This window comes from Thunnus thynnus, chromosome 12, assembly GCF_963924715.1.
Source record: "Thunnus thynnus chromosome 12, fThuThy2.1, whole genome shotgun sequence".
Classification (NCBI taxonomy): domain Eukaryota; kingdom Metazoa; phylum Chordata; class Actinopteri; order Scombriformes; family Scombridae; genus Thunnus; species Thunnus thynnus.
In genome coordinates, this window is record NC_089528.1 from 6,596,049 (window position 1) to 6,619,230 (window position 23,182).

A 23,182-nucleotide genomic window follows, 5' to 3' on the forward strand; every position below is an offset into this window, starting at 1 on the left:
AAATAAACATATAACATGTAACACACACACAGTATAACACATTTATAGGATGAATCCTATTAAAAAAGCTAAAAACCAGTAGGTCATGTGCAGTTTCAGAGCTGAATTTCTCTGTTGTCCCATGAAGTGTAACACTGATGATAAAGCCTCAAATAAAAGTTCACCTACATGTTAATTTATGGATTTGATCCAGGATTCAGTTGTGTTGATTTGGAGGTAAAATAGGAAGGGAAAGGGGAATAACAAGAAGCAGAGATCCCTGCACAGTGAGTGGATTTCTATAAATCATCTTCACACCTGTTAAAATCATATGTAGAAATGATATAAATGGAGTTATTTTCCATCATGCTGTCATGTTTTTTGCATTCCACTGCATTAAGGATCTTTTGCTAAGAGGTAAGACTTGATTAACACAATCACAAGAAAAATGCACAAGACAAAGTCAATATTGTGATGAGTGTTAAGCTAAAATAAAACAAAATAGGATACATCCTATTGCTACATCCACCTTTGCTAGTTAGAGAGGGATGCAGTTATTCACACACATTCACACTCAGCATACAACAAGAGGTCACCTGTCAGGAACATGCAAACATGGGACATATGATTGTGAGCCTTATGGGGTACTAATGTGTAGGTCTTAGCTTAACTGTGTGTAAGCACTTGTAAATGTCAAAGGTCATTTCAGGACAGGCAGGAATGTTGAAGTCGCACATCATCTTCACCAATCAAGACTCACTACACTATACCATTACCGTCACAACCACCAGTGAGATGCTAGATAAAAGCTGTGCAGGCAGATAGCATCCAATCACAACGCTTGAGCTTTTTTGTCTCCATGTGAATTGAACAATTTAGTAAACTGGGAATGAAAAGCTATGTTTTACTACACAGAATTTGGCTTAAAATGAAATCATCTGCATTATTACTGTAATCATAACGGAAGCGTTTTACATGAGGAATTAGGAAAAAGAGATCAGTTAATCCCAAATTGTGTTTTTCTCTGTGAGGCAGCTAAGAACGTCAGATAAGCAGATTCTGGTAAATCCGGTTGTTGTTGTTGTTGTGTAGGAATCCAGAAAAAGTCATAACATCATGTGACCGGGTTGGGGGGCGGAGAGTGTTTACGATTTCAGGGGCTCCCTCTCCATCAGTGACAGGGTTACTGACACCATACTGCTCTCACTGCGGTTTGAACAGCTCTGACAGCTGATGTCAGTATTTTAGACTGAAATCATTCATGTCGGCAGATATTCTTTGTCTAGATTCGACCTTTTTTGTAACAAATGTGGAATTTGTCATTTTGTTAGTTTCATTTCAAAAGTTTACAGTCTTTTTTTAGACCATTTACACCATTTATTTGTACCTTAAAGGGACTTTTTAAAGTTTAAGTTTAAATTTAAAGTTTTTTTGACTCCTTAAAAATCCTTTAAATCTGTAGATAATCCAATAAAATCCTTAATATATAGTATTTTATTAATTTAGCCATTAATAAATCCCAAATTTGGGGTGAACCCATACATTTGCCCCTTAAATTAAAAATTAGGGTCTTTTCAATATACTAAATAAGGAGTACCTGTAATGTAATTTACCCCATACAGAAAACCCATTAGAGACCTCTGAATATTTTACAGTCCATTAATTTATCTATTAATTTGTAGTAAAACGATTAAATACCGAAACAGGGAACAATAATCCTTTAATATATCATTAATATGCTTCTGAAAAATATTTCAGACCCTATAAACCAAAATCACCCAACCTTAATAACACTTTCAATTGAATTCATGCTTTTTAAAAAAATATTTCAAATTAATTTGTAAATCAAAAGGAAAAACATGCAAAGCCCCTCTCCGGACAAGTTATAAGATACATAAAAATACTCTGCTTGCTTTGAATAATCATTTTTCACTAATATGGTTATTACACAAAAGTTAAATTATGATAAAATCCTTAAAATTACATCGACTCCTTCTTCCTCATTGAAAATTCGATCTATGAACAAAACTGCTGAACACAAGATGTCTCCTTCTTCATGGAATAGTCCACTCTCAGTATTTGTGCACTGGAGGCTTCAACTTCCACTGTGTAAGTTGCACATTGGACCACAACTGGCTCCGAACTAGTTGTGTTGTCACAAATCGCGCTTGTAGGTACACAAGTTAAACTGAGATTTAAGGTGAGAAATGTTCACCCTTCAGCACATGAATGTGAACTCTGCACATACATCATCATCCTGCACCATGAAGCTCAAACATCCAACTGAAGTAACAATGAGAAACTTTTAAAAAAAAACTGAGTGGAGGGGTGCTTTAAGTTTCAAACGGAGGGTAGATGAAATAGAATTCAAGCCTTCAAATAATTAAGAAAAAGCAGAAGAAAGCAGACCTCAATGTTTATACAAAAATACACAAAGCTCAAAGCAGCTGGATTAATGTTGATGATGATGGAAAAAATGATTCTTGCTCAATTGAAAGCAGGTTTTCATTCATCTCTGTCCTTTGTGTCGTTGGAGTACCATAAACACACACACACACACACACACACACACACACACACACACTCAAAGGCTTTTGTTGTGGCCCCCCTATTGCGTAAATAGCAGAGACAAATGAACAAAAATCATCGCTGATTGTCGACAGGTAAGAAGAGGCTTGGACTGTGTGTCAGTGGGCCATCTGGGAACAAAGTGACAGCCTGTGTGTGTGTGTGTGTGTGTGTGTGTGTGTGTGTGTATGTGTGTGTGTGTGTGTGTGTGTGTGTGTGTGTGTGAAGGTTGTAACAATGAATCTGTGCTCTTTAGAAATGGAGATCAATTTCCACATGGTCGCCTTTAAAGGCTTTGGCAGGAGAATAATATATAAGTGTGTGTGTGTGTGTGTGTTTGTTTGTGTGTGTGTGTTTGTCTGACTGTGTACATGTGCGTGTACATGCACGAGTCATTTCATTGTGTGTACTCACGTGTATTTGTGCCTGTGTGTGTCTGGGCTTTTATGTGCTTACTTTGTGCACATAGATTGAACAGGTGAGTGTGTGTGGGTTTGTGTGTGTGTGTGTGTGTGTATGTTTGAAGGAGGTCCAGGCTCCATCTCTCAGCAAATCAGCGGGCCTGAAAATCCAATCTGCCTGGAGAGACAGCAGGCTGTAGATCATCTGCCATGGATGGACACTATCAGCGCTTTATCAGTGACCGCCCCCAAATGCACACACACACACACACACACACACACACACACACACACACACACACACACACACACACACACACACACAGCCCACTGTGACAGAGACTGATATGGATTATTACCACAGTGGTTATGGAGGGAGGTGGAGAGGGAAAGTGAAACTCTGGGTTTATGCTGCGTTCATGTTCTTTCAGAATTATCGTAATTATGAGTTTGTAACGTACACATCAAAATTCAAGTTGTAATGACTGAGAAACTCAGACTTTTCTGAATATTTCTCTGATATTTTTTTAACAATACAAAAGTGCCTGAAAAACAAACAAATATGGACGCCTCTGTTATATTGTCAGTGCAACTCTCTAGTCATACAAGCCTCTTGATGATGTGAATGCTTAATATCAGTAAATCTACATGCACATGATACACACACACACATATATACACATGTCAGGGTTGGTTTAAACATAATTATTGGGAAGATATGAGTATTAAAGTCAACATAGCTTTGTGAGTATGTGTGTGTGTGTGAGAGAGAGAGATTGGGAGACACAGTGTAAACTGAGGAGAAAAAGATTGAGCATATAGCAATCAATTCTCCATCTATCTGTCTGGATAATTAATATAAATCTGCTCATTTACCATCAGCCAATCAATCTAGATTTACACTCACACACAATGTGATGAATTTACTGATGCGCACATACACACACACACACACACACAAACACACACACACACACAGGCGGTGCACACTTAGCACTTCTTGATGGCCTGATTGTCTGGTTATATGGCTCTGCAGAAATCTCTAATGAATGAGAATGAAGCAGTGAAGGAGGGATAGAAGAAAAATATTCTGATTAGAGACAAATGAGTGAGAGATTGATGGAACTACATCAGCCTCCATGTGCTTCATTTATCACTAATTCTGGATGGGTGGACGGGTGAAAAATGCAGGATTTACCACACCAGCTGGGAGGAATACAGACTTTTTTTTTTGTAAAGTCTTTCATCAGCGTGTTGTTGTGTGAGAGGATAACTTGATATTCCAGAGTTTAGGGCATCAGACCACCCCTGAGATTTAGTAAATTTAGAACGTATCCAGCTGCTGAACAATAATATTGTGCACTGACACACAAATTAGCAAGTCTATTACAAGACAAAAGGTTGAAAATTGATATAGTGTATTTTTTAAATGGGAGCATTTATTTGCCATCAATCCAGTATGTTGTAAACGTGATTGCTCCTAAATTTTCACTGAAATGGTTTTAGAAAACTGTACCTGTTCATGCATCATGACTGGATTTTTGTCCTTGACCTTGTATTTGCATATTAACTGGATATTGTGCTCACTTGTGTAGTGCGTGACAGTTGTATTTGTTTGTATTGATTGTGTTTATTGTTGCAACAATGTTTTGTTTCTCTTGGAAAAGAGATTTTAATCTCAATGAGACTTTTACCTGGTTAAATAAAGAACAGAATATATATGTCCTTTATTTAACCAGGTAAAAGTCTCATTGAGATTAAAATATATTTTTATTATTACCAACAGGAGTGATGGCCAAAACAACGAAAATAAGACCCAAGTTGCAATAAACTGGAATGATCCTTTAACTATAGCAATATTGTGCTCTGTCTCATCAAGGGGAATATTCATGGGAGTTTTCAGTTTTGCTACTTATATGCAATTATGATCACAGTGAGTGCAGCAGCATAATTGTGTGCATGGAAGCATATCCAGATATGATTAACTGACTGGGACCATTCTAATGACTTAAGTACAAAATGAATGCAAGTAATAATGGAGACACATAAGTGACTGTTTGCACTATAGTATAAACACTTTATGACACAGTGTTGCCTAAATTTAACACAAAATGAACATCTGCCATTGAGAGAACGTTTGTGGTTACGTATATCTCCCATTTGTGCAAAAGCAATTCAACTGTTATGTGCATTTATTGCGTAAAACAACTACCTTGAAGGAAAATGGCCAATTTTCAATTCAAACCTTGTTAAAATGTTACATGCTGAATTGTGCACGGGACAATTTCACTGACCGCTGTGCTGCAGCCTCTCACTGAGCTCATATGAAGCTTGGTCAAACTTTCACAACTGTTCCTCTCTCTGCTGCTCTCAGCCGTGATTTCAGCGTCGGATCGATGGAGCCGTTCACCTCCAGTGTTCATCAGATCCAGTGTCAAACAATTGAATTATGAATAATGAACAGTTTATTATTAACTAGCTGCACTGCTTTAAATTTGAGTGTAACATATTTTTACTATTTTTCTGAAAGTTCTCCCTTCCTCCAGTGTTTGCCCTTGTCTGGCCCCCTTAGGCACAATTTTCTAGACCCACCACTGAGTAATTTCTGCAATGATCTATCCGGATTCAAAATTCACAGTGTATCAGCACAACATGCCGTGTCTGCACTGTTTCTTCTCACCCGCTGTATGACAGCGAACAGTCTGACAGGCAATGTGAGGGGAGGAAACATTTTGGGAGTCAACACCATAGATGGAGAAGTTATGAACTAATGGATTTTGCTTCAACAAACATTAATAAAAGGAAAGTACTTGTAACGTGTTTCACACTTTATTCATAGAAAAGCACTGAGATTCCAACACAAATCAATATAAAATGGTAGTAGCGTTACATAAATAGTAATAAATTCTCGCTTTATAGACAGTAGCTCAAGAAGTCGCACAAAAAAATTACAAATAAAAAACAAAAAACAAGTGTTGATGATAAGCTATCATACTTCTGTGGCAACAAATACTGGAAATACCTTTTTCATAATCAGTAGCACAAAGAGGCAACAAACACTTTCAATTTTCCCTTAAGTTAGAAAGAATCCAAAACGAAACAAACTGGGAAATAGTGGGTGAACTAGTGAACGATCTCTACCAGCAAATAGTACTCTCCTACAAAAGAAAGAAAAGGGGGTGAAAAAATAAGAAAACGTCTGGCTGATACAGTTAACACAGATGGAAAAAATAGAGATCAAGTTAAGAGGGAGGAACTTGTAATGCTGTCAGTTCAACAAAATGCATCACATAAAGGCAGGAGCTTCCAAGTTAAGCAACTGGTAATAATATCCCTCTTTCATATAGAAGAACTATTTGTTCTGAGTAAGGATGTCATCCTTATCATGCGGAAGTAGTAGCCAAGAAATGATTTCATCCTCGTTATGTAGAAACCTTGCAGAAGCAGGATCAAGCCGAACCCTTGACGAGGCTTTAAACTGTCAAAACTACACAGACATCAACTAGTTTGTGCAGATACAAGGCTGCTGCAGTGCGCTGATGTCACGACTGCTTTAAAAAAGGTAGGACAACAGAGGACGTGGCCGGTCACATAACAAAAAATCCTCCCTACAGTATGTGAGAGAGGGAACGAGGCGATGAACAACTGAAGATTGGGAAAAGAGAGAGACAAACATAATGAGAAAGAAGAAGTGAACACGAGGTCATCCACAGGCCGTCTCTTTTGTTCATACAGTTGCTGATTCTGATTCTCTGACGTGTGTGTGTATTGTTCTGTCTCACTGCGGCGCCACCGCTCGACACCTTGAGAAGACACTAAAGGCTTGAGTCCTGATTAAATAAAATCAACAAACAAGTAAAGCAAAAATAAACTTTGTACATTGATCGGTCAGAAAGGCATTTTCCACCATTTTAGTTTTTTTTTTTTCCTCCTTTAAATGTTGCAGCGAATGCAGGCTGGCTACTGCGCATTGTCCAAATACAAAGCATGCTCATCTTTGCCCCCCCCCCCCCCCCCCCCCCTCCCAGCCCCCCCCCCCCCCCAATGTCTCTTCTTGCACACTTCTAAGTTTCAAGGGCGTCTTTAAGAGTTGACAAGACCGTCAAAGTGGTTCTGCATAGTCAGGTTTAGTACGTATCTGTTTACAAATGAATGCCTTCCTCATTTTCCTCAACACCACGTAACATGCTTCCTTTTGGAAAACAGATTCTTTTTTTTCTTTGCAAATCTAAAAAAAAAAAAAAAAAAAAAAAAAAGATACAAATAATAATAGTAATTATAGCAAAACAAAACGAAAGAAATGTACACAGGAGCACCTGAGAAATGCCTTGAAGTCTTTGCTCTTACAAAAAACGCTGTCAAATTCCCCATCCAAAACAGTTCAAGTACACCCCCGCCCAAAAAACAACAAAAATAACATAAAAATAAAGAAAAAAAACCAAACACATAACATACTTATCATAAATAATTATAACTTTACAATTTTCTGAATTGACACTTTAATATTTACAATATCTTAAATGCTTAATGCTACTACTTTTTGTTTTGTTTCTTTAAGTGATGTCCCTGAGAACTGAGTTTAGCCTCTCTTTTCTTTCATTTGCTCAGTTTTCCTTTTTCATTCTTCTATCTGTGTTTCTTCAGATCAAAAAGGCCCAGAGTTGTGACTGACTACCCGGGTAGTGGGTGAAGGTAGCTCTCGTGGAATGTAAAAAGCAGACAAGAAAATGTCCCTCTGACTCATCCGCTGTGTCTTTTTTAAACGTCGTCCTGTTCCGTTTGTGTGTCTGCGATTCCTCCTCAGTCATACAAAGTTACCAAACAATCAATAAATAAATGCTGAAGCAGGCAGGAACGTACTGAAGAGGTATTTGTGTGAAGTGCTTGTACGGCGACATTTAGTCCAACCAGTAAAGATTCAAGCTCTTGCTGTACTGTATACTGCCATTAACAACAACACTTTGCCACTGGGTAAGAAAAGGGAGCATGAACATTCCCCATAAAGAGACAAAAAAAACTTCCTGTGCCAAGGCATGTGGTCTCAAATGTGTACGGTTGAGTCATCAAGTCATAAAATATAGCTACAGTATCTTTTGTATTTGCACTGTGTATCTGCAACCCTTTGAGTAAGACAAGGCCACTTGTCTTCACAGTCCAGAATGATCACAACCATTAGCATCCACAGGTAACAATTAGCTTTTAACTTAAGACCTTTTTCCATCACAAGATCAAGGAACTGGAGGAATGTAAAAATTCAGGAACAAGTTTTGAAACCACAAAAAGTTTCTTTTGCATGTTTCTGCATTAGTCATGTTGAGAGAAGTGCGATTACTACAGTAAGTGGCGCAACATGTTTTAAATATAGGACTTTTTTGTTCTATGTATCCCAAAATTACTTAAATCTGCATTAAATGACTTTTTTGGGCTTGTTCTGTTTAAAGCAGAACAAGCTTTAAACACAAACTGACATATTAGCCTTCCAAAGTAGCCATGGCTAATGTGTTAGCAAATAGATGACTAGCAAATGTTGAGCAAAACTAGCATTAAAGAGCTGGTACACTGTCAAATATTCACTCTCCTTTTAGCTCTGTTTTAATATCTGGCTCTTTAGCAGCTAAAACCTCCGCTGTGTTTATTAGCTAGCTAACATTGACTGCTGTTTGGTGCTGGGCAGGTAGTGTACAGTCAGTTACCTTTTTTGCTAAAAACAGTTGTTGTGGCTGTAAACAAGGATAATGAGTGCAGTAAGAATGAACCAAACAGTAAAGTCACAGGCCAGAAAACCAAAACAATTACCTAAATGATGCTAAAAAGCTTCAAAGAGCTAACTACGAGCTATTTCTTTCAACATTGCGCAAAATTACCCATTTGAAAAGCGGCATATGCTTAGCTCTACTATAAATGCATAGACAATCCTTTTATAGGCTTTTTTTATATAGGTTTTTTAAATCTTGATAAATCTCTGTCAGTCTCTTCATTTGAAAAATATACAAGGTAGAGCTTATTTAACTCTCATCTTCCCTTGCTACTACTATAATTTGAGATAAAACTGGCTGTTAAATAGTGCTTGTGTAACTTGAAACTTGTATTTTAGCAGTTAGCATGGCAAAATTATAATGGGGTAATGTTCTGGGGTGCGGGAAAAAGTTCCAACAAACGTTCTTGTGATGGAAAAAGGACTTTAGCTACAGGGGGAGTGAACAGTGACTGATAGTCACTGAAATCAGCAACGTCCCAATATGTTCCAAAGCTTTGTAACAGAATACAAGAGGGTGAAATGAATCAGAGGCTTAACTTGTATTGCTTATTGACTAAATCTTGATCTAGTGAGTGAAAAGTGACCACTGGAGTTTTATAGATTTAAAAGGTTTTGGCCACAAATAGCTGTACAGCAGTGCAGTGGTGTCTCAGAAGATGGGAATACTGTGACCCAACCGTTCATTACAGTTGTCTTTTGTCACTGTTAATAAGCTTATAGCAGGATATACAAGATAAACTGTATATATATGTATGTGCACATGGAGCCTCAACTACTCTACCTTAGCTAGAACAGCCTTAATAATATCACTCTCAGGCTTCTGCATTTGAAAACATGCACTCTGTGAAGCAACATGGTTCTTCCTCTAGAGATATTGTCAAGGAAAAGCACTGACCAGCAGGTGGAGAGGACAGGAGCTAGTCTAGAGTGGCTTTAGTCCGGTTCTTAAACCTGTTGGTACTGACTTCTACAGAAAGACCACACACATGTAGTTCTGTATTCTGCCTTCTCTACTCTCAGATGCCCTGAATGAAACAAGGGGCCGTTTCTGATAGAGAAGATAAAGCTGACAAATAATACAGTCGAGGTATGACAGTAACACTATGTGTGTTTTCAACCTCAGTGGGTTCCTTTTTTTGGGAATCACATGTTTCCTCCACTTTGAAAACCACTTCTTCTTTTTCTTCTTAACCCCAGCTGAAAGTGTCTTCTGGCTCAAAGTACCCCGTCCAACAAAATCTTTTGGTTTTTATATCATCATGTGCCACCTTAACAACAAAAGTTCCTTTTGCTTTTTGTCATCACAATCTAGATTTAACATTAGTTGGAGGGGAAATTGCTGCATTTTTGTTGTTGGTTCTTTGACATATCAAGCCGTTTCCCCCTTTTGCAGTCTCAATGAAGTGGAGCAATGTACTGCGAACACTTCCTGGTTCACATTCAAGAAACAAAACAACAAAACAGGACAAAAACTTAAGACTTAATCAACAAATGGCTCAACATAAAAAGTAAAAATACATGGAATTCAAAAAACCTTAAATAGAAACAAATAAGTTGAACTACTCCCAAGAAGAGGGTCCCTGTGAGGGGGGGTTAAGGTCAGCGAGGTCAAAGGTCAGCCGAAGCGCTCCCTAACCAACATCATTAGTTTCTTCTTGCCCTTGTAGATCTGTTTCAGGTTGTCTATGAACTGGGCAAACTGAATGTGGCCGTCCTGTGCCAGCAGGAAAGTCTCCCGCGCTTTGCTCAGGAACTCTATGAACTCTCCGTAGTGCCGCGGACTGATGTGCGTCAGTCGAGAGTGCGTGGTGTTGATGTATGCCGAGATTGTGGCGTCCAGGAGCTGCCGCAATGGTGCCTTGTCTGTTGACATCAGCTTCCCAGAGTTCCTTCTCCCGGGAATGCCGGCGAGACCTGGTGCTGTCATGGTGCACCGCCGCAGGATGTCAGACAGCACCGTGGCGCAGTGCACGCTCTTCACCACCAGGGGAATAATAGCTGCAAGCTCGTTTTTACCCAGAGAGTGGCTGAGCGCGCAGGCCCAGAGCACATCATTAATAGCTGGGTGTGTGTCCTGGTTGTAAGCCAGGTTAAGGTGGGTCATGGCAAGGGAGGCCAACTTGAACGACCGTAGCGGGTATCCTCTGTGTTCCATGTACCTGGCGATGGTGAACAGCTGGGAGTACGTCATCCCTGTGGATGCTGCGTCAATCACAATCTGGTAGGCCGTCTCAAAGGCGATGTGGTCCTTCTCGCAGAGCGTCAGAGCTGACAGGGCGCAGTTCTGGGGGTCCTTCATGGCGCACTGTAGGGCCAGGGTCCTTGCACAGCTGGCCAGCTCCTCACGCTGTGGGTAGTCGAGGCTGAGGCGCAGGATGGTGTTGTGGGACATGACAGTGGCTGCCACGATGCTGGTGGCCTCGGTCGGCGTGAAGAGAGTGTACCAGCTCTGTAAGATGCTCACCAGCGCCCGCAGACCTGAGCAGGAGGACAGACAATAATAAGATATTGGTGAGATTGTACTCCTATGAGCCAGATTTTAATTTGTGTTATCAAATTTGTTCTTTTATTTTTATTTAACCTTTATCTAAACAGGAAGTCTCTTGAGATACATTATCTCTTTATACAATATATTCAGATTTTCTGCAGCCTGATGCAGAAAAAAAACCTAAAGTTGCAGAATATCAGTTTTGAACAGGATTAAGAGCTTTCATCAGCATGCTCATGTCGGTAACTTGTTTTTGTTTTACCCAACACACAACTCTCAACCTGAGATGGACGTGATTATTTATGCATCCATTTCATCATGCCAGCCCTTTAAGTAATAATTCAAGTTAAATTTGTACAATCTAGTAGTTCAGATCACTGCTGCATGGTTCTAGTTGCTTTTTACAGCACCCATCCTGGTTTACCATCACATATTGTGTCTTAAACTGTTGTTTGCATTGAATATGTTCATTGCATCTGAGGCAGTCTGAGAATCAGGCCTTGAAAGTTTCTATACAAGTAAACTTTAACATACAAACCTTTTGCTTTGGTTTCGACAGCCACAATCTTTTGCTGGCCAAATCTATGCCACTACACATCAATTATTAATCAGTGTAAAGAAAATTTAGTATGCTTTAAAAGTGTACTCCATGAATTTAGTATTGCACTCCACAAATTTGGGGAAAGTTGTGAGGGGACAGATTTTAAAAGACAAAATTTTGGCTGAAATATCCTGACCAATATGGATCAAGCTCCAAAAACGCTGGATCCTACACTTCTCATTATGCAACTGTTTTGTTAGACTCTCTCTTCCTGGTAAATGCACACATCTTTATTTCATGCCCCCAGTTTGCTGGATTGACATCATCAACTGCTTTCACAGGCTGAGTAGTACTCACAACCTGTAAACCGACTTTGAACATAAAACTGTTGGAGGGTGGTCCCTTTAAACACTGAAGCCCCATGCTCTCATTCAAACTGAATAAAAACGAACCACAGTGAAGCAAAGAGAAGAGATCTTAACACTCTCTGGAGGACATAATTAGACCATTGCTGAGTGTGTCTGAGTGTTGTGAGAGAACAGAAAAGGCGTAACGTACCGACTTCAGTGGCGCAGGTTACCAACCAGCGAACCATCTCTCTCCTCCTCCAGTTCAGAGTAGACAGAGTCATCCTCATCACCTGCAAAACACATGCAGAAGATTATGTTTCCCGATCCCACTCATGAAACTCTCCATATTTTCCCTGCAACTTTGTAAATGATGAGTCATTTAGAAAAATCTGTCAGTCTACCACACCTTTAGCAAACAACTTAAGTGAGTTTCAACATTTGGAGGGTTGTGCGACAGCACACAGTGATGACAGATGTATCCAAAATGTGCTGATAATTACCCAGATGAGTAATTGTGACCCTTCCTTTTGAGCACTTTATTAGCAGTTACGCTGACAGGAATTCAGCGGATACTAACTACCAGCAGAAAGAGGCGTGTAAAGCCACAAGGACACTGTTGCCTTTGATGATCTGAGGAGTTTTTCTGTGTTTACTGTGGAACCCAAAAGGCTTAATTATGTGGTTTCTCCTCATCAACAGCGGTGAGACGCTGTGTGATGTTTTCACTGTTAATTTGTAGCGAGGCTGTGGAGGCCTGCAAAAATTACAAGTTTAAGGAAACTGTTGCATGTTTTGACTGGTGACCGGTGCCCTGATTTTTTTTCGTGGTGTGATGATTTATGATAATTACAGATTTGCCCTCATACCTCGCCTGCTCTCTCTCTCTCTCTCTCTCTCTCTCTCTCTCTCTCTCTCTCTCTCTCTCTCTCTCTCTCTCTCTCTCTCTCTCTCTCTCTCTCTCTCTCTCTCTCTCTCTCTCTCTCTCTCTCTCTCTCTCTCTCTCTCTCTCTCTCTCTCTCTCTCTCTCTCTCTCTCTCTCTCTCTCTCTCTCTCTCTCTCTCTCTCTCTCTCTCTCTCTCTCTCTCTCTCTCTCTCTCTCTCTCTCTCTCTCTCTCTCTCTCTCTCTCTCTCTCTCTCTCTCTCTCTCACACATACACACACTCAGTACCTGCAGTCCTAGCTCCAGTGCCACGTTGAGCAGAGTTATATCAGGCGGGTTGTCTGCGGGTGTGGCTATCTTAAAGGCGTCCTGGGCCAGTTTGAAGATTAAGGAAGAGGAGTGGATGTTTTTCTGGATGGCTTCCAGCACCGTCCGCAACCTCAACATGTCACCTGCAGGCGAAGGGAGAGCGCAAACTAAGGCTTTGATGCAGGAATACATCATTAACAAGCTCTCGGTTGTTGGAGAGACATCTGAAAAGAAGAAGACAGCTGTGATTATGTGGAGGTGTTGATGTGCGGTACCTTTAGCAGCAGTGAGCATGGTGGAGGCTAGCTCGCACTGCTGTGACTCCAGGTGTCCCAGTGTGAACCAGCGTGGATATCTACTTGGAACTATGGAGATGCCGTGATGAGGGTGGCCTACATCCCCGGAGCTTGCTGATGACTCTAGCACTGGCAACCTGACAGAAACATGCAACACACGTTACACTCTTGTAATGCCATGAAGCTCTCCAGTGATACTTACATTAGAATATACAAAATTTTATCTGGTTTATTGATACTTCTTAAAAGGTAATTCATGAGGTAATTTAACACTCTGTGACAGGTCATACTACTGCTAATTTAGACACATTACTGCAAATGCCTGAAACAAATATTGCTAATTTATTACATTATTAAATCATGAAAGATCTATTCCAGCTGTCAGTTTCTTGCAATGGCAGAAAAATCACTTCGAACACATTTACCTTATGACTCTTTTGAATCTATGACTAACAGTGCTATGAGACAGAGACTACCAGTCATTTATAAAGTGGTGTCATTTGTTTACACTTTACAGTATGAGTATCATATATCATTTGACAGTAGCAAGAAGTATGTATGGATCATTCTTTACATATACAACACAACAACTGTTTTATATAGAAGTGAATCAGGAGTCTGACCTCATGGCGCGGAGAGCCACCTTATATGCCAGGTCTGCATCGTGTGGCAGCAGGGCAGAGAAGAGGTACTTTGCGAAGGTGTGCATGGGAACACTCTCCCTGTGGATGACCTCACCTAGACCGCTAAATGGACCAGCTATACCAAGACAAAGACAAAATAATGTTCAGTTTTTAGGTGTGAGTGTCTAGACTTAGAATCTTTAGAATCAGCACGTTACAAGAGCAGAAAGTGTTACGAGACGATGTTGCAGTTGTACCTTCTAGTAGCTGTATGGCCTGTTTCCGAAGGGTCTGAACCAGAAGGTCATCCAGCTCCAGTTCCTGTAGCTTTGCAACAATCTGCTCCTCATTACGACACACCTAGATGATATGCATGACACACACTTATTATTCACTGCGATCTTACAGGAAATGTTCAGTTTAGTTTCAATAACAAATGAGAGAAAAATGTCCCCCAAAAAAGTAAACAACACAAAAAAACAATCCTTGTTTAGATGTTTTTGGGTTGTTGTTTTTTTTTTAGCAATTCTACAAGAAATTTGTATTAACAGTGTCAATGAGATTATGTTAGACTTCATTCAAGAATATATTTGTAATAAGTAAATATTTGTGATTTATACATGTAATAAATCTGAACAGTGTTTGAAGTTCAAATTCCTTTTTAAAGGATCTCTTGTATCAATTGTTACTATGCACGTATTTAGAAATGTTGGTTGGTTTTAAACACACGACTCATGAAAGAAACCTTCTCTGATTCTAATGACATTAAGAAAGGCAGCTGTGTTAAGCACTCTAAAGGAGATTACCATTTACACACAGAAATGTTCCTCTGATTTATTCTGAATCAACATGGACTTGAGTACTGTGGCTTCCTGCTTGTGTTTCAGGAAACAAAATGCTGTGACCTTTTCTCTCTATGTACATGGCAATTGCTTTACGCAAACATTTTTTAGTGATTTTCTATCATGGCAACGTGTGTACATCAGCAAATTTACACTATTTTTTAATTATGCAACAAATAGAGTCAGTTCAGTTGCTCACTGCCAGGAATAAGTAGCAAGACTGACAACCTATCATTACTGTTTTATCTATAAAGGGATTATATCCGTTTATCATCTGAGAACTTTGATTGTGTTAAAATGCATATGACATTAATACAAAAGCACCATGTGACAGTGGTTACTTCAGGACTCCCGTACCTTATCCTGAGCGTACAGGCCCTCAGGCATTATCCTCTGTTGGCCCATACCCATCAGAGCCACCTCTAAGGCCAGAGTCAGGTAGGACTCCCCTCCATTAGGACTGCCCCACACTGGTACATGATGGTAAACTGGAGGCCTGGAGTCATCTTCTGAGAGATGGGAAGGAAGCAAAGAAAGAAAGAAAACTAGTTAATGTTTTGTGCTCTGTGTAGCAGATTAATTCTGCTTCATCTAGTTCATTTATATCATCTGCACTGGTGGCACATAGAGTAGGACAAACCTCACAGAAACAAAAATCTGTTTCACTTAAAAAACAAAGAGAACTTGCAGAGCACAGAAAGATGTGTTCAAGACTACAATGAATCAGGAAAATTACCAGTCATATTCATTAAAGGATGGGTTTTGAAAGTCTATTTTTATTCAATGCACATATGTAAATTGAGAGAGATAAAAGTGGCAGCGATCAGTCCCTTACTAGCCCAACTTTAGAATTTGGGGTTTTGTCCACATAATTGGTGCTGTTATGTAATGTAGCTGAATATGAGTGCAAGAAAAATAAAATGTTATGTCCTAGGATCTGCTTTTGGTAATCTGTTTTATTAGTCTAAGTTTAGGAGGAAAAAATTTGAAAAATGATCTCCTCCGAGTCTTAAGTTACATTAATGTTTTACTTATATGAACAGAAATAAACTTTTACAAGTCTTTTACCACAAAGCTATGACAGAGTACTCATCTTAACAGGAAAATAAATTTCAGTCTAGTTGTAATAAAATCTAATAATATTTTGTTCCATCGGTGGTCAAATAACAGCCACTGCGTGTCGAGCCGATCCTACTGAACTCAGTGCCTCTCAGAAGTCAGTACAGTACACAAATTTTACCCGCACAATTACACAGCAAGTAGTCCCATTAGGCCTCAGTTAGCCAAATAAAATAGCTATCTTTGTCTTGGTAGTCAAACCTACATTACATCCAGCAACTGCGATGTGACCTCACAGAGATAACACTGTGGATACAATAAGAGGGAATTTTATAGTAAAAAGACTGTAACTTTGGAAGCCTTTGAAAGCTACTCGATTTGGCTAACTCAGATAGCTAAAGCATATTAGCTTCACTGCATTTTTGTTGTGGATTTTGTCCTCTACTTCTTACAGTGCAGTCAAAGGGGTCACTTCGAGATGTGTATGGACAGCAGGAGAGATTCCATTGTACATAGTGACATGTGAGCATTATATTAAGATAAGCTTAAAAAATACATATCTATCCTTAAGGATATCAAGACTTCAAATAAAACACTGAAACCGTAAAATATGGGACCTCTAATGAAGAACGGAGCAAGTGTGTCTGAAAAAACTACAATTCCCTGGAAACATCTGACTTGGCAAGACTTGCGCACATGTTGGATTAAAGCCGGGTATAACTTAATATGAAACTGGTGTACATGGTGGACCACATTCACTAATCTAAGATGGCTGCTGACTCCACTCTACAGCTTGACAGCTATAACTGAGAACAGATGCCACAAGAGTCTCAGCTGTTGATTGGTGCCCATTTGTTCTCTCTTGCTCCCCCACCACACCATCCTGCTTAAATCCCCTCTGAGCAATAGATCCCCTCAATCCTGTTTATTCCAGGGATCCAGTATGTTTGCAAGTGTGTGCAAGTGTGTGTGTGTGTGTGTGTGTATGTGTATGTGTATGTGTGTGTGTGTGTGCGCACAGAAATCTAGGGAAAAGTGTAAACTGCGTTTTACAGACTAAACCCCACTGCTAACTCTTTTTTTTTGTCCAAAGGCAGTTTCTGTTGGCTGGTTCAATAAGACCAGAGAGAAAAGTGCATTCTGATTGGTTGACGCATCATGCGGGTTCGTCACCCTTTTTAACAGATGTTCCCAGCTGTCTTTCAGAGGGAAAGAAAACATGGTAACCAGGCTATACACACACACAAAAAAATTCATACCAGTCTCCTCAAATTCCCAAAACATCATAAGATGTCACATGATACACACACACACACACACACACACACACTCACATACACACACACACACCAGTGAGTGTGCCAGTGGTCAGTATTGTTTGAATTGACAATAGTTCCCTGTAGCCTGGTAACAATGGGAAAACCCAACCCCTATTCTGCTCTGTTGCAATGGTCACTGGTGCAAAAAAAGAAAAAGGCCTGGGCAGGGTGAGAAATGCAAATGGTGATGGATTCTATACATACCACACACACACACACACACACACACACACACACACACACACACACACAACAGCAGTGTGGTAAATGAGCAGGGTGTTCCAGCCTGATCCATTCATGCCCTGCTAGTTTATGGCTGTCTGCAGCACAATAGTGCCTGGTCCTCATATAAGAACATGGAGGCTGTTGTCTGATGAGTCACTGCTGATGAGCCTGATCACCTCTGCTCAGGATTACACTGCATCAGCTGTTCGAGTGTGCAAGGAATTATACCTTGTGTTTGGCAAATAAGCTCTTTGACTAATGTATTGTTGTGTGAGAAGCCTGGGAGCAGATTGATGGATGGGTATTGAGTATGTGTATTTGCGGGTTTAGTGGAGAGTAGGTTAGCTTAGAACGATGTCAATGGTGGTACAGCAGACTTAACTGTGCACGTGCAGAGGGTGATTTTGATCTCTATATGCATCAGCGTGGCTACAAATACTGAACATTTTCTTAATTGATTACTGAGAATCAGTTTAACATTAATTATAAAATGTTAGGTTGTTTAATCTGACCAGCAGTCCAAAACCAAATACAATATAAAACAATATAAAATAGAGAAAAGCAAATAATCTTCACATTTGAGAAGCTGGACACTAGGAAACATTTGGCATTTTTGACTGATAAATGACTTTAACTATTAATTGATTATCAGAATTGTTGCTGAATACTTTTCTGTTGATCAACTACTTGATTATTCAGTTAACTGTCTCACTATATAAGTACTTGTGGTGAGACGGCTCCTGGTGGAAGAGATGAGAAGACAGGAGGCAGAGCAACACAACAAGGCCGTCTCAATGGCCAAACAGGGCCAATGGACTAACTGGGAGAGCCTGGAAAAGAGGAAACTCAGCTGGCATGTTATCTGGGAGTTGGAGAGATCTCAGCTAAGTTTTGTCATCAGAGCCGCTTATGACCTCCTAACCACACCCTAGACCTGAAGCAGGGGTTGGGGGAAGACCCAGCTTGCTCCCTTTGTCTGCACCTGCATTACTAAGGCACATTTTAACAGGATGCACTAAAGCCTCAGCCAAGGACGTTACACTTGGCGGCATAACCAAGTTCTCAGACAGCTGGCATCAATCTTTGAACAGAGGCGAACCACCACAAATGCTTTCCCACAAACATCGGCAGGAAATGTCCAATTTACACCATTTGTACCAGCAGGCCAACCTCCAGAGCACCATATAAAATCAAAGGGTGCAAGCATTCTGCAGGCTGCTCGGGATTGGAAAATGGACGTGGACATGGGGAAAAAAGCTTGTGTTTCCTCCAGACATTGTGGCTACAACACTCCGGCCAGACAAGGTCCTGTGGTCCACAGCAGCCAAGCTGGCATACGGTGTGGAATTGACAGTACCATGGGAAGATGGTGCTGAAGAAGCTTATGAGAGGAAAAAGACCAAGTACTCTGAACTGGCAATTGAAGCTGCCAAGAACAGCTGGAAGACCAAGATTTTCCCTGTAGAAGTGGGACGCAGGGGATTCATTGCTACATCTATGATCAGTCTGTTGAAGAAAATTGGGGTGAGGGGTCACTCCCCCCGACCGGCAATCAAGTCCTAGTCAAATTCAGCAGAAAAAAGCAGGAATTGGCTTTGGATTAAAATGAAAGACAGCAATTGGGCTGCAAGATGAAGATAGGAGGGTTTGGAACTGTGGGGGGAGGGGGGGGGTGTATCTGGAACACCAGGTACCACTGATGAGTCCTCCGGAAATGTTGTGGGCTTATCAATGAAACGTCAAAAAAGGAGGGTGCCTGCCTGTTGACTCAGATGACGTACCTACCCTCCCTTCCACCACTCCAATCCCTCTGCCAACATCAAGAGTGCCGACTTACCACAGGGATTGAGACATCAAGTCCTATTAGCTCTACTGATGACCTATAAAGTAATATAACTCTTAAATCTTTTCTCTAAAATGAATGAATTTCATTTTTTTTTAATAAAAATGATTTACTTGGCAGACAGTCTTCAAGTAAAAGAAAATTACAGTAAGTGTTGCAGCAAAACAGAAGTAGTCATGGGAACAGTGTTTAAGATTGTAAATTAAAATAATGAAGCATGTCAGCCTCTTTGCCTGTTACTAATAGGAACCTTCATAACAGCCTATGAGAGGCTTAGAATAAGTCTTACTGTGTTCATCACATTTTGGCACAGAGTTGGATGATTTATCATGATAATTCCTATAGAAAGAACAATGTCTTTGTTTTCATACCTCCAGTGTCCATGGTGTTGTCGTCATCCACGCGGCAGGTTTCCGTGAGCGTGGTAAACAGGCAGCCAATGGGGTCTAAGGGATGACCTACCCAGCCTTCCAAGTTGGTAGTAGAGGTCACACCCCTCTGGAGCAGCTCTGAGGGAGGAAGAGGAGGAGAATGGGTGACAATGACCAACATTAAAATGAACGGTGCAAGTACCTCCATAGTTCCAGAAAGCACTCAATATATGTGTGTGTGTGTATTACCTTTCTTTTGGTGTTTGTAGATGTCCATCTGCCTCTGCTGTTGGAGGCGGAGCGTGTTAATGATGGCGACGGCCAATCGCAGGGCTTCCCTGGAGTAACCATGGGAACGCAAGGCGTCGACGCGAGCGCATGCCGTTGGGACGTGGTCTGTGTGGTTGACAGAGTGATAAGGTGGGGTCAGACAGCTTCATACATACACACAGATCAACTGAACCTAATGACATGAACATGTACCAAGGAAACCCTATGCACAGCCACAGATGTGCATTTTTCTTCCAAACTTTTTCACTCACTCTCTTTCTAACAGACACACAAACTGTGGGACACAGGATGTAGTTAGTAATGACACACACACACACACACACACACACACACACACACACACACACACACACACACACACAGTGCAGTCTCAGCAAAATGCCAGTGTGTGTCTGATAGCTGGCTTAAGTTGCAGAATCTGACAGATCTTAGCTGGAAGCTGCTTACTGCAGATACTGGCCTCAATATCAGCAGAATTACTGTGTGTGTGTGTGTGTGTGTGTGTGTGTGTTTGCGTGTGTGTCTGTGTATGTGTGTTGGGTTGGCTTTCAGTGGAATTAGAGATTGTGTGTATATGTAAGTGCCACAGAAACTCTGTCTTTCCTCCCGAAAATGAGGTTTCTCTGCATTCTTGTAATACAAAGAGTGTGCGCATACTGCAGAGTGTGTGTTTGCACTTTAAATAAACTCATAACACGTGTGCACTCACACCTTTCAGTGTGCAGAATTCATTTTCCTGGAAATGAGTAATTAATTACTGTTTCAATTTCAATGACATTGCTCTTTTCTCACACAGAACTAGTGAAAATAAGAAAGTTGATTTTTCTGCGGAGTGAAATAATCCCACTATGACTTCAGCGGGCTGGTGTGTTTACCGAGCCAGAGCGGCAGGCCCTGTGGGTTGAACAGCAGGCTCTCTCCCTCTCTCTGGTAGGACGGAGACATGTAGAAGTCACTGCTGATGATCCTCTGCAGGTGGCTGTCCTGCCAGTGGAGGTCGCAGGCCTCCACGGCCCGGCTGAACACTGTCCTCCGCGGCCTGGACAGAGAATCTGAGAGACAACACATATGCAGGATCAGTGATTGTTGTCCCATCGCATCTATGTTCAAGTTCAGATTGATTCCAGTTGTATTTATATTCTGATTACACTGTGTGTATGTGTGTGTGTTTTGGTGCTGACCCTGTGCGAGGTTGCTCTGTGGCAGAGCGTTGGTGATGTTCGGAAGCTCGCTGCCGTAGTTGCCGTCCTCCAGCGGGCAGACGTCCATGTCGCCCCACTTCTTCAGCTGCTTCAGCCAGCCGCTCTTCTCCTCGCTCTTGCAGTGGGGGTTGAGCACTACGCATACCCACAATGCACCTGGAGAAAGGATGGTGGTCAGAGGTCAGGATGTAAAGGAAGCAGAGGTTTTGGCGTGCTGTTTAAGAGTGTGGTCCTAACTGAGGGAATTGACCCAGGGCTTTCTAAGTGTTAAAGAAGAAAGAAAAGGCACTTCAGTGCTTCTTTTCTTTCTCCTCTGGCTTCAGAAACATGGGACATTTATAGATCATTCTTTATGAATGCAGTATTTTTGTTAAGAATATTTTTGTGCAGAAAAAATACTTGAATTTATGCATTAACAAAGCAGGAAATTATAAAATACATAGAAGAAAGTTTTAAAAACTGGCCTTTGAAAGTCAAAATAGCTTGAATCGCTAGCTACACTTAACCTTGAAAATAATGTAGTGGAGAACAAGAAAAAATATATTTTATGTCTGGAAGGTTTTAACAAACAAAAAATCAAAAGTAATTCATGTAAAGACAAGAAGGTGCTTTTTGGTTATAAAACTGTAATAAAGCATGTTATTGCATCTAGGTAGATAGGTCTCTGAATGCTTCAGTAAATCATACATCCTCAGTGGTGACTGCAAAATCAAAAGGTCAAGCTGACAACTGGTCTAAATTTCATAAATGACATTAAAAAAAACAGAGGTGTTATTTTTTATAAATCAAAATGATATTGGTAATAGTAACTGGCAGCTTGTTGATTTCTCTACTAACTTCACCTGCTCTACACACATGAACCCTGAGCTGGTTCAACCGTCAGACATTTGGATCTGTGAGAAAAATTATCAGGCGACAAACTCAGACTGTCTGGCTGTTATTTCTGTCTGTGTCATGATCTCCCTCGTTCACCCAGGAAGTGTTCTTATTGACCTCCTAAATGCTGAGATTGATTGCAGAGAAGCTAAGCAGCCGTATTGATCGGCAGCCTTTATCATTCACTCTGTGCAGGGAGCGAGGGGAGAGGAGAGGCCCGAGCAGGAAGAGAGGCTGCTGCCTGGCTAACTGGACGACCTAATAGCTTACCGGCTGGATGAACGTTTAACCGACAAGGTGACTGCTCATTTGTCTGAGTAAACTGACGGACTGGACACTTCTGTCAACCTGGCTGTCTACACGAACTGAAGTTGTACCTAACCAGCTGATTGGCCAAATTGTAAGAATTCATGAACACATAAGTCTTTTGATAGCATGTTTCTGTTTCTGTGGGACATTTCTCTCACTACTCTTACCCAGTTCATCCCAAAGCTGCCGACACTTGTCCGTCATGCCCGTGCCCTGCTGTCTCCATAGCGACAGCCGAGGGTCTGCCATAAACTGTTCCGTTATGAGCGTCAGCATCCGAGCGCCATTGGAGTCTCGCATTCGTAGCATCTCCCGCACCTGAAAAGACCCACAGAGTGCAGGTTTAGTTACATTGACCTTTACATCAAACTCTTGTCAAGAAAGCGAATAAAAATGTCAAACTATTCCTTGAACACAACTAGATGACTATAGTATGTGTTTAAAATCCAGATGTGACACTTGAAAACATCCAATTTGACATGAGAATGAATGGAAAAGATGCAGCATGATTTCAAGCAATAACCATATCACCAGGTGCACATAAGATTCAAAGGTCAAATTTAAGATTTTATTTAAAAAAAAAACTTCTGAATGCCACTTAAAGCTAAACAAAAGAAACAGTTTAGCACTAAAATGAGAGCCACAGCCTTAT

At 40.7% G+C, this 23,182-nt stretch overlaps 1 protein-coding gene across 2 annotated transcripts in view; it reads right to left on the reverse strand.

The window, feature by feature from the left end:
- Window positions 1-7,179: 7,179 nt before the first annotated feature.
- Window positions 7,180-23,182, reverse strand: part of zswim5 (zinc finger, SWIM-type containing 5) — a 69,747-nt gene continuing 53,744 nt past the window's right edge. Inside the window, exons 5-16 of one of the 2 annotated variants that reach the window (XM_067604998.1) lie at window positions 22,698-22,848; window positions 21,325-21,501; window positions 21,019-21,195; window positions 20,102-20,248; window positions 19,853-19,990; window positions 15,393-15,541; window positions 14,451-14,553; window positions 14,194-14,329; window positions 13,550-13,707; window positions 13,254-13,417; window positions 12,294-12,375; window positions 7,180-11,184 (exon numbers count right to left, since the gene is read on the reverse strand). In XM_067604998.1, coding sequence (XP_067461099.1) covers window positions 10,322-11,184; window positions 12,294-12,375; window positions 13,254-13,417; window positions 13,550-13,707; window positions 14,194-14,329; window positions 14,451-14,553; window positions 15,393-15,541; window positions 19,853-19,990; window positions 20,102-20,248; window positions 21,019-21,195; window positions 21,325-21,501; window positions 22,698-22,848 — 2,445 coding nt within the window. In that variant the 3' untranslated portion in view covers window positions 7,180-10,321. Of the gene's footprint in view, window positions 11,185-12,293; window positions 12,376-13,253; window positions 13,418-13,549; window positions 13,708-14,193; window positions 14,330-14,450; window positions 14,554-15,392; window positions 15,545-19,852; window positions 19,991-20,101; window positions 20,249-21,018; window positions 21,196-21,324; window positions 21,502-22,697; window positions 22,849-23,182 lie in introns of both variants that reach the window. The other variant, XM_067604997.1, reaches the window with a different exon arrangement.